This window comes from Hemitrygon akajei, chromosome 2, assembly GCF_048418815.1.
Source record: "Hemitrygon akajei chromosome 2, sHemAka1.3, whole genome shotgun sequence".
In the NCBI taxonomy this organism is placed as follows: Eukaryota; Metazoa; Chordata; class Chondrichthyes; order Myliobatiformes; family Dasyatidae; genus Hemitrygon; species Hemitrygon akajei.
In genome coordinates, this window is record NC_133125.1 from 179391673 (window position 1) to 179405598 (window position 13926).

Genomic DNA, 13926 nt, shown 5'->3' on the forward strand with positions numbered 1-13926 from the left:
AATAACATTTGTGCACAAACCTTTAAAATGAGTCGTGTAACTGCAGGCAGTGAGGATGAAAACAAATTGCAGGATGTTACATGCATACAGGACACGCGTCCACCATTTGCACTTTGGTGATTCTACGGAGAAAAGGACACAGGTATCAAGCTGCAAAAGTCACACAGATGGGTCAACATATGCCTGAAGTGATAAAGTACATAATGAACCTAATAAAGAACAGAGAGAATAAAGCTTGGTGCAGAAGGCCAGGATCTTTGAAATTGGTCGCTCAGGTAGATAAGATAGTCAATAAGACAGAGGGACTTCTTGCTTTGAAAAATATTCTTGCTCAAATCACTTTTAAACCTCTTACCCTTGACTCAAAATTTATGTCCTTTAATTTTAGACACTTGCTATGGGGATTTTTTTCTATATTAGCCTTGTAAGGCGAGATACTGGTTGTGCTTACACAGAGAATGGTGGTTGCCTTTGAGCAAATGGAGCTCAGTAGCTGTGGTTGGCAACTCATCTGGGAGAAGGAGAACTCAAATCTCCGGCCTCTGCTGCCTTGCGGTTATTCTCACTCATAGGGGAGACTGACGTTGGGTTCAACACTGACTGGCAACTTCTGCAGTGCCACTGGTGCCAAACTGTAATGGTCTCCGCCGTTCCTTTGGATTCATCAGCAGCGTGGAGTTGGGGAGCCTGTCACATGGGCCACAGCTCGCTCTCCGTGTCATGCTGCCCTGGCTAGCGTATCCTGTAGAAAGCTGGGACGCAACTTCCCTGGTCAACCCCAACCAACAGAGGGCCTCTGGAGGGTGCCTAGATCCTGCAGCCAGGGGTGGTTCTTGGGGCTGATATGTCAGGGACACTTCAGAGACTCTTAGATGGGCGTGTGCATGATAGAAAAACGGAGAGCTTTGGGATGTGCAGGAGTAACAGGGTTAGATTGATCATGGGGAAGGTTGCACAACATTGCAGGCTGCAGGGCCTATGCTGTGTTGTGCTGTACTGTCCTCTGTTCTATGTAGCCTGGGCATGGAATACAAGGCCAGGGAGCAAGTAGTACATTGTTATAATCACTGATTAGGCCTCAGCTACAGTAACAAGTGCAGCTCCAGTCATTACACCCTAAAGGGATCAAGTTATTACGCTGGTCTGAGTACAAGTTTAGTTGTCATTCATGAATACCGCCAAACGAAACAGCGTTACATCATGGCGAAGATGCAAAACGCAGTACCAACAGTCACACACAGCACAAAGCGCATAGAAGGTAGCAAGCAAATGTAAGATACAAGTAAAATACAGTCACACAAAAAATATGTATATTCCAAGACACTGAGGCCATAAATGTTGCAGAAATCTGCAGCTGAACACAATACACCTTGTCTACCTCTGACTGAACACTTGGGGGGGGGGGGGGGGGGGAGGTGTGGGTAGTACTGACCCCTGCTTGGATGCCATGCCACACTGACCCTAGTGGAGTGCACCGACTGACGCCTTTCACCTGTGTGGCTGTCAACAGCGCGCCACTGCGGGTTAAGGCCTAGTCCTTGCTACGACTGAGGCCACGCAGCTCCGCTACCGTCCGCCAATAAACCAGTGACACGGACTTGCAGCGTTCCACATTAACAGTGTTTCATTCTCCTCGGAGAGGAGGGTGAGCGAGGGGGAAGCCCAATTCAAGATGTGCAAATCAGGAGGAACGTAAATAGTGGGAGACTTTAGAGAGCTTCAGTTTAGGGCAAGGGGTAAGAGGGTGAAAAGTATCATCCAGGTGGCGTTTGGTGTCTGAAAGACATTGCACATCAGATTTCACAGTTACTGTGATATGGAGTAGTTGTTAAGTCATGTTTTGGAACTGTCGGGCCTGTTTCTGTGATGTGATGCTCTTTTGTCCATCCATTTTGAACCATACTGGACTGATGGCAAGAATTTGGCAATTCATCTCCTTCTACTTCACGCCACGAACTTATCAATCACCCTGATGAGTTATTAACTTCCAACTTTCTGCATAATCACTCAAAGAGTTGATCTGCATGTGCATGTAACGAGAGCTGTACAACTCATCTCCTTCTACCTTAGGCCACAGACTTATCAAACACCCCTCGTACAATGACCAATTAACCTACTAACCAGTACGTCAGTGGAATCTGGGAGGAAACCAGAGCACCCAGAGGAAACCCACATGGTCACGGGGAGAACACACAAACTTCATACAGGCAACAGCGGGAACTGAACCCAGGTCGCTTGTACTGTAAAGCGTCGTGCTAACCACTACGCGATCGTGCCGCCCCATTAACATTCTCTTAAAAGTTGCAATCGGACTCGCATCTACCACTTGCACTGGCCGCTTGTTCACCCTCGTACCACCCTCTGAGTAAAGAAGCTCCCCTTCAGATGCCCCCTGAATATTTTTTCTTTCACTCTAAATCTGTGACCTCCGAGTCTTGCCCAATCTGAGTGGAAAAAGCCTGCAAGCATTTGCCCCTCTGCCAGTTGTTATTAACATTAGTCAAGATTTACAAGCAATGCCTGCACATTTATGTTAAAGTGTAAACCGGGCAATGGAATACCTCTGTTTGATTTTATCTTCCAGATGTTCAGAGAAAAAAATGCAATAAGATAAAGTGAAGAAAACACCAGGGCTGAGATCGACAGAACAGTCATCACAGTGTCATCCGTGGAATGGCCTGCAATTAAACACAAGTCTGGTTAACCAAACATGGAACAGTGAGGCAGAGATGTTAACATAAAAGCTGCCAGATGTTGCAGTGACCATTTATCTGCTGCAGAGAAGGGAATGTGCCACCCCTGCCCAGCCTCACCGACTTGTGGTTAGAGGACTGAACTGGAACACAGGACATTACAGGCCCTTTGGCCCATCATGTTGGTTTTACTGCCCGTTACACTCTGGTGTTTAGGGCAGCAATGAAGGTTCTCCGTCTCTGGCAGCGTTCACAGCTTCCCTCCTCATGTCAATAGCTTCCTCTCGGATTTCACCACTGTCAGCCATGCAAGTCCCAGATGGAGGCTCAGGAATACCGTCACACTCAGGTGTAGAAGGGTTCTTCACTGCTGTGAAACAAAACTGTTGCTGAAACCAGTCAGCGTTGTTCACCCTGAGCTGAGCTGTTGAGCCTGAAGCACAATGGACCACTCTTAGTCCGTCCTCTACCCTTTGACCTGTTTGGCATGGTTGACCCTACCAAGAGCCAAAGCACAAAGCCTGACTCCAGCCGACGTAGCTCTCTGGGTCACTGAGCACGCAAGCCTCCAAACCACAGCAAGGTTGTGGTCCTCTTGGAGGCCACAGTGTTGGGCTGACCTTTTAACCTATTCTACGATCAATCTAACCCTTCCCTTGTACGTCGCCCTCCATTTTTCTATCACCCAGGTGTCTGTCTCAGATCTCCTTCAAAGTCCCTGCCTCTACCACCGCCCCTGGTGGTTCCACTAATTGACTCAGTATCCCCTTGATGTGGGTTAAGAAGACACCAAATTGTTTGAACGGACCCCCTAAATGATCCATTTTAGGCTGGAAGATCAGTTGTATTGGCTGGTGCTGTTGGTGTTGGGATGCCCAGATCATACAGGGCACCAGTTAACCAAAAAGTCCATAGTTAGTTTCCCCCCCCCCCCTTTTCTGATTCTGGCTCCCCTCTTACCCCTTCTCTGCTTATCTGCCAAAAACCCTCTGGGTCCTTCAATCCTTCCCTTTCTCCCATGATCCACTCTCCTCTCCTATCAGATTCCTTCTTTTTCAAGCCTTTATCTCTTCCACCTATCCAGTTCTGGCTCATTATTCATCTCCCCTCCCCCATCACCTGCCTACCTTCCCCCTCACCTGGTTTCACCTATCACCTGCCAGCTTGTACTCCTCCAGCTCCCCCACCTCTTCCCCCTTCCTCTCCAGTCCTCATGAAGGAACTCAGCCTGGAACATTGACAGTTTATTCCTCTCCATAGATACTGCCCGACCTTCTGTGCTCCTCCAGCATTTTGTGTTTGTTGCTCTGGATTTCCAGCATCTGGAGAATCTCTTTTGCTGGTTCCTTCTGATGCCCACAACAACCCGTTTTGGAGAGGCCACGTGATAACAGAGCAAAGTTGCTAAACCTCCTGCCCTAAACACATAATTCTTTGTTGCATTTTCCATTCCTGTCTGCAGCCAGGAACCAACCCCTCACTAGGAGAGAATCCCTTGTCGGTGCCATTCCATAGCTTGGTCACCCAATTCCTCCCAATCTCTTTGCCCGTGGGCAGTTCAGACTGTCGAGAGAAAGTATTCACACAATTATGTTGGCTGGGGTTACTTCAGAACTAACTTTCTTTTTATCACAAACTGACATACACTTTTGGATGCTCCACAAAACTTCTCATTATCCTTATACTATTTCTCATTTACCTTCCCGCCTCACCACCCCTACTCCCCCAAGATCCACACTCTGTGTGTGCTGTGTATACACAGAGTGAAGTACCCCCTTTGCAGCATCAGGCTTCAGAACCTCTGTTCGAGCTGAGCTTTGTGCAATTCCGCTTTTGAGATCTGTGTGCTACAGAGAGATAGGGGGCGGACATGTGGAGACAAGATAAAGGGCTACAAGGTTGGCACCAGGCAGTAAAAGTCTGTAACAGGTTCAACTGGTCCAAGTCACAAACTGTAGCTTAAAGTGAAATTTAGTGAACTGATTCAGAGCCACCATTTCACTATTCCCTGCCACGAGTTTACAATTCTCCACTCCTTGTCATCATCATTCTGTGCTGTGTCAGACAAGGAGGTAATCATGGTCCAAGACCATGATCGTTCTTGGCAGATTTTTCTATAGAAGTGGTTTGTCATTGCCTTGTTCTGGGGAGTGTCTTTCCAAGACGTGTGATGCCAGCCAATATCAATACTCTTCAGAGATTGTCTGCCAGTCATCAGAGGTCGCATAACCAGGGAGTAGAGGGCGGAGCTTAGTGATGTAGGCGCTAAATGGCGACTCCTTTTCTTGCATCTTTGGAAACAGCTTTATTTCTATCTTTGATATCTCTTTTTCTCCCCCCTTTTCAAGGTTCTTTTGAAGACCCTGATCCGGAGTTACACACTGACTTTGGTTCTTAGCGGGAATGGGACCGGCTCTCAGAGCCTCGCGACTGGCCGCTATTCGATATCTCAAGGACGCAGCCTGGAAGGCTCGCGCGCCTCGTGGCTCTGAAGATGGGCTGCTTCGTGGCTGGTGCCACTGGCTGATGCGTCGCGGGAGAGCAAGGAATACTGGAAGCGGTGGACTTGCTGGAGACTGTGTATCCAGAGGCACAGAGCTCAGAAAAAGCGACACAACAGACTTCTAACACCATAAATCAACAAGTTGTTTAGTTATGTCTCCCCCCTCACTATAAAATGGGGACACCTCTTTTTCCCTTATTAGGGAGAGAGAGCCTGTGATATGTCAAATTATTGGGTGAACGAGTAGTCTTTGGGGTACTGCAAGTCTGTGTCTTTATTGATGCTTTACTGCACGCATGAGTGCTCGGGGGGGGGGCGTCTTTGGGGTTCTAACAGTTAACTGTTATTCATTCTTTGGAGCACTCCTCTGTTTTTGTGGATGTTTGTGAAGAAAAAGAATTTCCAGATGTATATTGTATACATTTCTCTGACATTAAATGTACCTTTGAAACCTATTGACCAGCGACCAATCTGGACATCAGAAGACTGAGAGGAGGGGATTTCACTCGAGTCCACTGACCGAGTAGAAAAAAGCGACAGCGAATCATGGAAGTTTATTTGGAGATCTGACCAGTGGCCAGTCAGCATTTGGGACTGATTCGCAAGAGGACATTAATAGAAGACAGGGGTCAGCGCAGTGGCTCTTGTCTGAGTGGACAGAGTTAGAGGGATGAGGCTTTAACTCAAGGCTTCAACGAAGAGAGGCTTCAGTTAGAAAAGGCAAAATGAGAAGCTCTGGGTAAAGTTTGTTTTTTTCCCTTCCCTTCTTTATATCTGCTCTGCTAGGACAGCAGAGATGCCAGGCAGGATAGTGAAATGCTCCTTTTGCATGATGTGGGGAGACAGGGAGACCTCCTGTGTCCCTGACTACTACAACTGCAATCCATTTTAAGGAGATGGAGCTGGAACTGGATGAACTCCAGATTATTTGGGAGATTGAAAGGCCTGATAGATGCGAGGTAGTTACACCCAAGGTGTGGGACACAGGAAACTAAGTGACAGTCAGAAAGGGAGAGTACCCCTGTGGCCATCCCCCTCAACAACAAGTGTATCACTTTGGAGATCGAGCGGAGCAACATCACAACAATCGTGTCTCTGGCAGTGAGTTTGCATCTGTAACTCAGAAGGGAAGGAGGGAGAAGAGACACGCTGTGATGATAGGCAATTCATTTAGGGGAACAGACAGGAGGTTCTGTGATTGAGAACAAGATTCCTGGATGGTATGTTGCCTTCCAGTGGCCTGGAGCAGAACATCTTGGATTGAGTCCTCAGCATTCTTAAGCAGGAGGTGAACAGCTAGAGGTCGTGTTTATGTACAGTTGAAGTCAGAAGTTTACATACACCTTAGCCAAATACATTTAAACTCAGTTTTTCACAATTCCTGACATTTAATCCTAGAAAACATTCCCTGTCTTAGGTCAGTTAGGATCGCTACTTTAAGAGAGTGTGAAATGTCAGAATCATAGTAGAGAGAATGATTTATTTCAGCTTTTATTTCTTTCATCACTTTCCCAGTGGGTCAGAAGATTACATACACTTTGGTAGCATTGCCTTTAAGTTGTTTAACTTGGGTCAAACGTTTTGGGTAGCCTTCCACAAGCTTCTCACAATAAATTGCTGGAATGTTGTTCCATTCCTCCCGCCAGAACTGGTGTAACTGAGTCAGGTTTGTAGGCCTCCTTGCTTGCACACGCTTTTTCAGGTCTGCGCCCCCCCCCCCCCCCCCCCACCAGCAAGGTACTGCACGAGGTCTACAGCGCCATCAGTTTCCTTCAAACCAAACACCCTGACGGTATCTTCATTATTACAGGTGATTTTAGCATGCAAACCTAAAGACAGTCCTGCCAGAATTCCACCAGCATGTCGAATCTGGTGAAAATGTGGCCTGAGGGTGCAATCTCTACACTGCAGGACTGTCTTGATAATACAAACTGGAGAATGTTCAGGGAGACTGTTACCTATGGCAACCATGTTAACCTCAGTGTTGATAGAAAGTTTGTGAACCGTGTAAAATTTTCTCTATTTCTGCATAAATATGACTTGAAATGTGATCAGATCTTTATGCAGGTCCTAAAGCTAGATAAAGAGAACCCGATTAAATACATAACACAAAAACTTGTATTTATCGAGAATAAAAGTCCAATATTACATGTATTCGTTGGAAAAAGTATGTGAACCTCTGGGCCAATGTGGATAAATGTGAGGTTATCCACTTTGGTTGCAAGAACAGGAAAACAGATTATTATCTGAACGGTGGCCAATTAGGAAAAGGGGAGATGCAACGAGACCTGGGTGTCATTGTACACCAGCCATTGAAGGTGGGCATGCAGGTACAGCAGGCGGTGAAAAAGGCAAATGGTATGTTGGCATTCATAGCAAAAGGATTTGAGTACAGGAGCAGGGAGGTTCTACTGCAGTTGCACAAGGCCTTGGTGAGACCGCACCTAGAGTATTGTGTGCAGTTTTGGTCCCCTAATCTGAGGAAAGACATTCTTGCCATAGAGGGAGTACAAAGAAGGTTCACCAGATTGATTCCTGGGATGGCAGGACTTTCATATGAAGAAGGACTGGATCGACTAGGCTTGTACTCACTGGAATTTAGAAGACTGAGGGGGGGATCTTACTGAAAAGTATAAAATTCTAAAGGGATTGGACAGGCTAGATGCAGGAAGATTGTTTCCGATGTTGGGGAAGTCCAGAACGAGGGGTCACAGTTTAAGGATAAAGGGGAAGCCTTTTAGGACCGAGATGAGGAAAAACTTCTTCACACAGAGAGTGGTGAATCTGTGGAATTCTCTGCCACAGGAAACAGTTGAGGCCGGTTCATTGGCTATATTTAAAAGGGAGTTAGATATGGCCCTTGTGGCTAAAGGGATCAGGGGGTATGGAGAGAAAACAGGTACAGGGTTCTGAGTTGGATGATCAGCCATGATCATACTGAATGGCGGTGCAGGCTCGAAGGGCCGAATGGCCTACTCCTGCACCTATTTTCTATGTTTCTACAAAAGCTATTTAGAGTCAGGTGTTCCAATCAATGAGATGAGATCGGAGGTGTGGGTTGCAGAGGTGTCCTGCCCTATGATAAAGACACACAAATCCAGGTTATAGAAAGCCAGCTCTTCTCAGGAAAGATCTGTTTACGTGTAGCATGCCTCGATCAAAACAACTTTCAGAGGACCTTAGAAGAAGAATTGTAGAGATGCATGAAGCTGGAAAAGGCTACAAAAGCATTTCTAAAGACGCCAGTGTTCATCAGTCCACAGTAAGAGAAATTGTCTACAAATGGAGGAAATTCAGTACTGTAGCTACCCTCCCTAGGAGTGGAGATCCTGCAAAGATCACACCAAGAGCACAATGTGCAATGCTGAAGAAGGTGAAAAAGAACCCAAGGGCAACAGTAAAAGACCTGGAGAAATACCTAAAACTTGCTAAAGTCTCCGTTTATTTGTCTACTACAAGAAAAACGCTGAACAAGAATGGTGTTCATGGAAGGACACCACGGAGGAAACCACTGCTCTCCAAAAAAAAATTGCTGCACTTCTCAAGTTTGCAAAAGACCACCTGGATGTTCTATAATAATTCTGGGACAACATTCTGTGGACAGATGAGGCAAAAGTTGAACTTTTTGGCAGAAATGCACATTGCCATGTTTGTATGGTGGAAGAAGCATCATGGTTTGGGGTTGCTTTGCTGCCTGAAGGCCTGGACTAATTGCAATCATTGAGGGAACAACGAATTCAAAAATGGTATCAAGACATTTTGCAGGATAATGTCAGGGTAGCAGTCCATTACCCGAAGCTCAGTAAAAGTTGGATAATGCAACAAGACAATGATCCGAAAGACAAGAGTAAATCAACAACAGAATAGTTTAAAAAGGAAATTTGTGTAGTGGAATGGCTGTCAAAATCCTGACCTTAGTCCTATACAAAATAGAGGGCTATGGGTAAGCCTATTAATTTCTAAGGTGGGGACATGTTTGGCACAACTTTGTGGGCCGCAGGGCCTGTATTGTGCTGTAGGTTTTCTGTTTCTATGTTTCTAAAATTTGTGCAAGAACCTGAAGCAAACAGTTCATGCAAGGAAGCCCACCAACTTTCCAGAGTTGAAGCAGTTTTGTAAGGAGGAATACCCTGAAAGTCCTACAAGCTGATATGTAGGACTGATGAACAGTTACTGGAAATGTTTGGTTGAAGTTATTGCTGTGCAAGGGTTCACATCAGTTACTGAAAGCAAAGGTTCACATACTTTTTCCAATAAACACATGTAATAATGGATAATTTTTCCTCAATAAGTAAACGAATGAACAATTATTTTTTTTTGTGTTATTTAATTGGGTTCTCTTTATCTAGCTTTAGGACAACATGCAAAACTGATTACACTTTAGGTCATATTTATGAAATAGAGAAAATTCTACAGTGTTCCCAAACTTTCTTGCAACCTGTGTGTCAATTGTGTGACCAGCGATATAGAGAAGTGCACTGAGGATGTTGCCATCATGAACCACATCCGGGTGAGGGAAAATCAGAAGCCATGGCTTACTGCAGAGGTCCGTGCCTACGCCAGTATCCTACCAAAATGACCATCGTCGGCTGGCATCAACATCAATGTTTTTGAAACGCTTTGAGCGACTGCTCATGGAGCACATTAAAGCCTTTCTCCTGGCTACATTGGATCCTTTCCAGTTCGCTTATTGCTCAAAGCGATCGACTGACAATGCAATAGCCCTGCTTTCCACTGTCCTGTCCCACCTGGAAAATGGGGTCTCATATGCAAGACTACCGGTTATAGAGCTCAGTTCAGAGTTGAGTTCAACACCATCATACCCTACCCCAGAAACTGGTGGGGAAACCGTCCTCATTTGTTCTCAACACTTCCTTCTGTAATTGGATACTGGGCATCTTAACAGTAAGGCCCACAATCAGTCCACGTGGGCAGCAATGTCTCATATAACAATTACAGCAGGGAAACAGGCCATCTCGGCCCTTCTAGTCTGTGCCGAACGCTTACTCTCGCCTAGTCCCACCGACCTGCACTCAGCCCATAACCCTCCATTCCTTTCCTGTCCATATACCTATCCAATTTTACTTTAAACTCGTCCAATTTCGCTGAGCACTGGCGCTCCCCAAATCTGCGTGCTCAGCCCATGGCTGCTCACGTTGCTGACAGGACTGTGTCCGTCGCATGATCCAGCTCAAACCGTGTCATCAAGTTTAAGGATGACACAACAGTGGTCAGCCTTACTAAGAACAATGTGAGACAGAATACAGAGAGGACGTGGAGGGGCTGGAGGATTGGTGCGAGAACAACCTAACCCTGAACGCAGAGAAGACAAAGGAAGTCATTGTGGACCTCAGGAAGGTGCAGACGAACCATCCCCCTCCACGAATACCTGGATCCTCTGTAGAGAGAGTTCAGTGCACCAAGTTCCCGGGAGTTCACGTCACAGACGACTTCACCTGGTCCTTCCACATCATCTCCCTGAACAAGGCACAGCAGCATCTCCACTTCCTAAGAAAATGGAGGCAAGCAAGGCTACTCATCCTCCACGCCCACCACCGTATTAACTGTGTTCCACAGGAGCACCATTGAGAGTGTCCTGACAAGTTGCATCTCCATCTGGTATGGCAGCAGTCGAGCACTGCACCAGAAATCCCCACAAAGGACTGTGAGACTAGCTAGGACGATTATAGGAGTCTCCCTACCATTCATCAGGAGCACGGAGTACACAGGGCTCTTAGTATTATTAAGGATCCCATGCATCCAGCACCCTCTTTGACTTTCTACCAGCAGGCAGGAGGCTACAATGCATATAAACAACAACGGTCAGAATGAGAAACAGTTTCTTCCCCCAGGCCATCAGGCTTCTGAACTCCCTGCTGATTGATTGATTGATAGATAGATAGATAGATACTTTATTCATCCCCATGGGGAAATTCAACATTTTTTCCAATGTCCCATACACTTATTGTAGCCAAACTAATTACATACAATACTTAACTCAGTAAAAATATGATATATAAGTCACCCTCTCAAAAAGCATTATAAATAGCTTTTAAAAAGTTCTTAAATACATTGAATGGTAACTTAAGCTCAGTCCTAACCCCGGCACTTTATCTTACTCCTGGCGGTTGAATTGTAAAGCCGAATGGCATTGGGGAGTATTGACCTCTTCATCCTGTCTGAGGAGCATTCCATCGATAGCAACCTGTCGCTGAAACTGCTTCTCTGTCTCTGGATGGTGCTATGTAGAGGATGTTCAGGGTTTTCCATAACTGACCGTAGCCTACTCAGCGCCCTTCGCTCTGCTACCAATGTTATACTCTCCAGTTCTTTGCCCTCGACAGAGCCCGTCTTCCTTACCAGCTTATTAAGACGTGAGGCGTCCCTCTTCTTAATGCTGCCTCCCCAACACGCCACCACAAAGAAGAGGGCGCTCTCCACAACTGACCTATAGAACATCTTCAGCATCTCACTACAAACATTGAATGACGCCAACCTGCATTGTATTCGAAGTGTCACTGGTTAATCTGTTCCGTACCTTACAACATTTAATATTCATTTACTTTAGTTTGTTCGTTATTTGTGATTCATCTGTAGATTTTATCCTTTCCTTCATAAGTCATCGTGTGCTATGTGTGCTACTGTGCTTTACACCCTGGTTCGAAGAAATGTCTTGTTTCTATATACATTGTATGGTCATACAAGTTATAGTTAAATGACAATAAACTTGACTTGATTTGACTAGTCTCGGAAATGAATTGTCTGGGATAGTAGTGAAGGCATTTATTTATAGAATTCAAAAGACGGTTGAATAGCTACACTACATTAAAGAAAATGATCTGCAAGGGAGCGAGATTCGTGGTATTGACTTGCAAAGAGCAAATGAGGTGAACATAAACACAAGAAAGTCTGTCGATGCTATCAGCTTAATACCTAAAGATACACAGTCTCTTGAAAGGACAGGCAGGTAGGCAGAGTGGCTCTGCTGGTTAAAAAACTTAAATCTCATCTTTAGAAAGAGGTGACATACGACCAGAAGATGTAGAACCTTTCTGGGTAGTGCGAAGAAACTGCAAGGGTAAAAAGACCTCTAAAGGAGTTATTTATGGGCCTCTGAACTATAGCAAAAATGTGGTGCACAAATTACAGCGGGAGATTAAAAAAAAGCATGTCAAAAAAGCAACGTTACTTTTGTCACAAGAGATATCAATATGCAGATAGATTGGGAAAATCAAGTTGACTCTGGATGCCAAGAGAGGAAATTTGTGGAATGCCTCCAAGATGGGTTTTTGGAGCAGCTTGTGATTAAGCCCCTCGGGGATCAACAATTCTGGATTAGGTGTTGTGTAGTGAACTGGATATGATTTAGGGAGCTTAATGTAAAAGAACCCTTAGGAAACAGATCATAATATGATAGATTTCACCCTGCAATTTAAGAGGGAGAAGCTCAAATCTGATATATCAGTATTATAGTGAAGTTAAGGGAATTATAGAGGCATGAGAGAGGAGATGGCCAAAATTCTTTGGAAGGGATGATGCAGAGCAGCGAAGACTGGAGTTTCCGGGAGCAATTCAGAAGGCACAGGAAAGATACATCCCAAAAAGAGGGAGTGTTCTCAAGGCAGGATAATGCAACCGTGGCTGAAAATTGAAGTCAAAGCCTACATTAAAGCAAAAGAAATGGCATTTAATAGAGCAAAAACTAGGGGGGAAGATAGAAAATTAGAAGATACGTATTTATACAGAAAGCAACTAAAAAAACATTGGGGGGGGGGGGAGATGAAATATGTCGGTAAGCTGGCCAAAAATTCCAATATATTTTCAGATACAAAAAGAGAGGCAAGAGTAGATATTGGACCACTGGAAAATGACGCTGGAGAGATAGTAATGCGGGACAAGGAAAAGGTGGGTGAACCGAGTGAGTATTCTGTATCACTGTGGAAGATGCTCGTAGTTTGCCGGACGTTCAAGAGTATCAAGGGGCAAACATGAATGCAGTTGCTTTTACAAGGGAGATGATGTTTGAGAAACAGAAAGGAATAAAGGCACTTGGACCTGCCAGACAATACCCCAGGCTTTGAAAACAGGTAGCTGAAGGTATTATGGAGGCATTAGTAAAGAACTTTCAAGAAACAATAGATTCTGGCATGGATTTGGAGGACTGGAAAATTGCAAATGTCACTCCACTCTTCAAGAAGGGAGGGAAGCAGAAGAAAGGAAATCATAAGCCCGTTAGCCTGACCTGAGTGGCTGGGAAAGTATTGGATACGATTGTCCGGGATTTAGTTTCAGCGAGGCACATGACAAAATGGGCTAAAGTCAGCATAGCTTCCTTAAGGAAAAATCTAGGATGACAAATCTGTTGGAATTCTTTGAATAATAAGCAGGATAGATGAAGAGAATTGGTGGACGTTGTGTACTTGGAATTTCAGAAGGCCTTCGCAAAGGTGTCACACATAAAGCTGATAAACAAGGTAAGAGGCCAGGGTATCACAGGAAAGATTCCAGCATTGTCTGATTGGCAGGAGGCTACATGTGGGAATAAACGGAGCCTTTTTATGGATTGACTGCTGGTGACCAGTGGTGTTCCACAGGGGTCTGTGTTGGGACTGATTCTTCTACATTGTATGTCAACGATTTGGATGATGAAATGGATCATTTTTGACCAAGTTTGCTGCTGATATGAAGGTAGATGATGGGGTAGATGGTGTTGAGGGAGCTGAGAGGCTG

The 13926-nt window shown here is 45.2% G+C and overlaps 1 protein-coding gene across 1 annotated transcript in view; it reads right to left on the reverse strand.

The window, feature by feature from the left end:
• LOC140718841 (uncharacterized) overlaps positions 1-13926 on the reverse strand; it is a 40341-nt gene that overhangs the window by 13970 nt on the left and 12445 nt on the right. The window contains exons 5-6 of the mRNA XM_073033055.1: positions 2562-2678; positions 21-122 (exon numbers count right to left, since the gene is read on the reverse strand). Of these exons, the coding sequence (XP_072889156.1) occupies positions 21-122; positions 2562-2678 (219 nt within the window). The remainder of the gene's footprint in view (positions 1-20; positions 123-2561; positions 2679-13926) is intronic.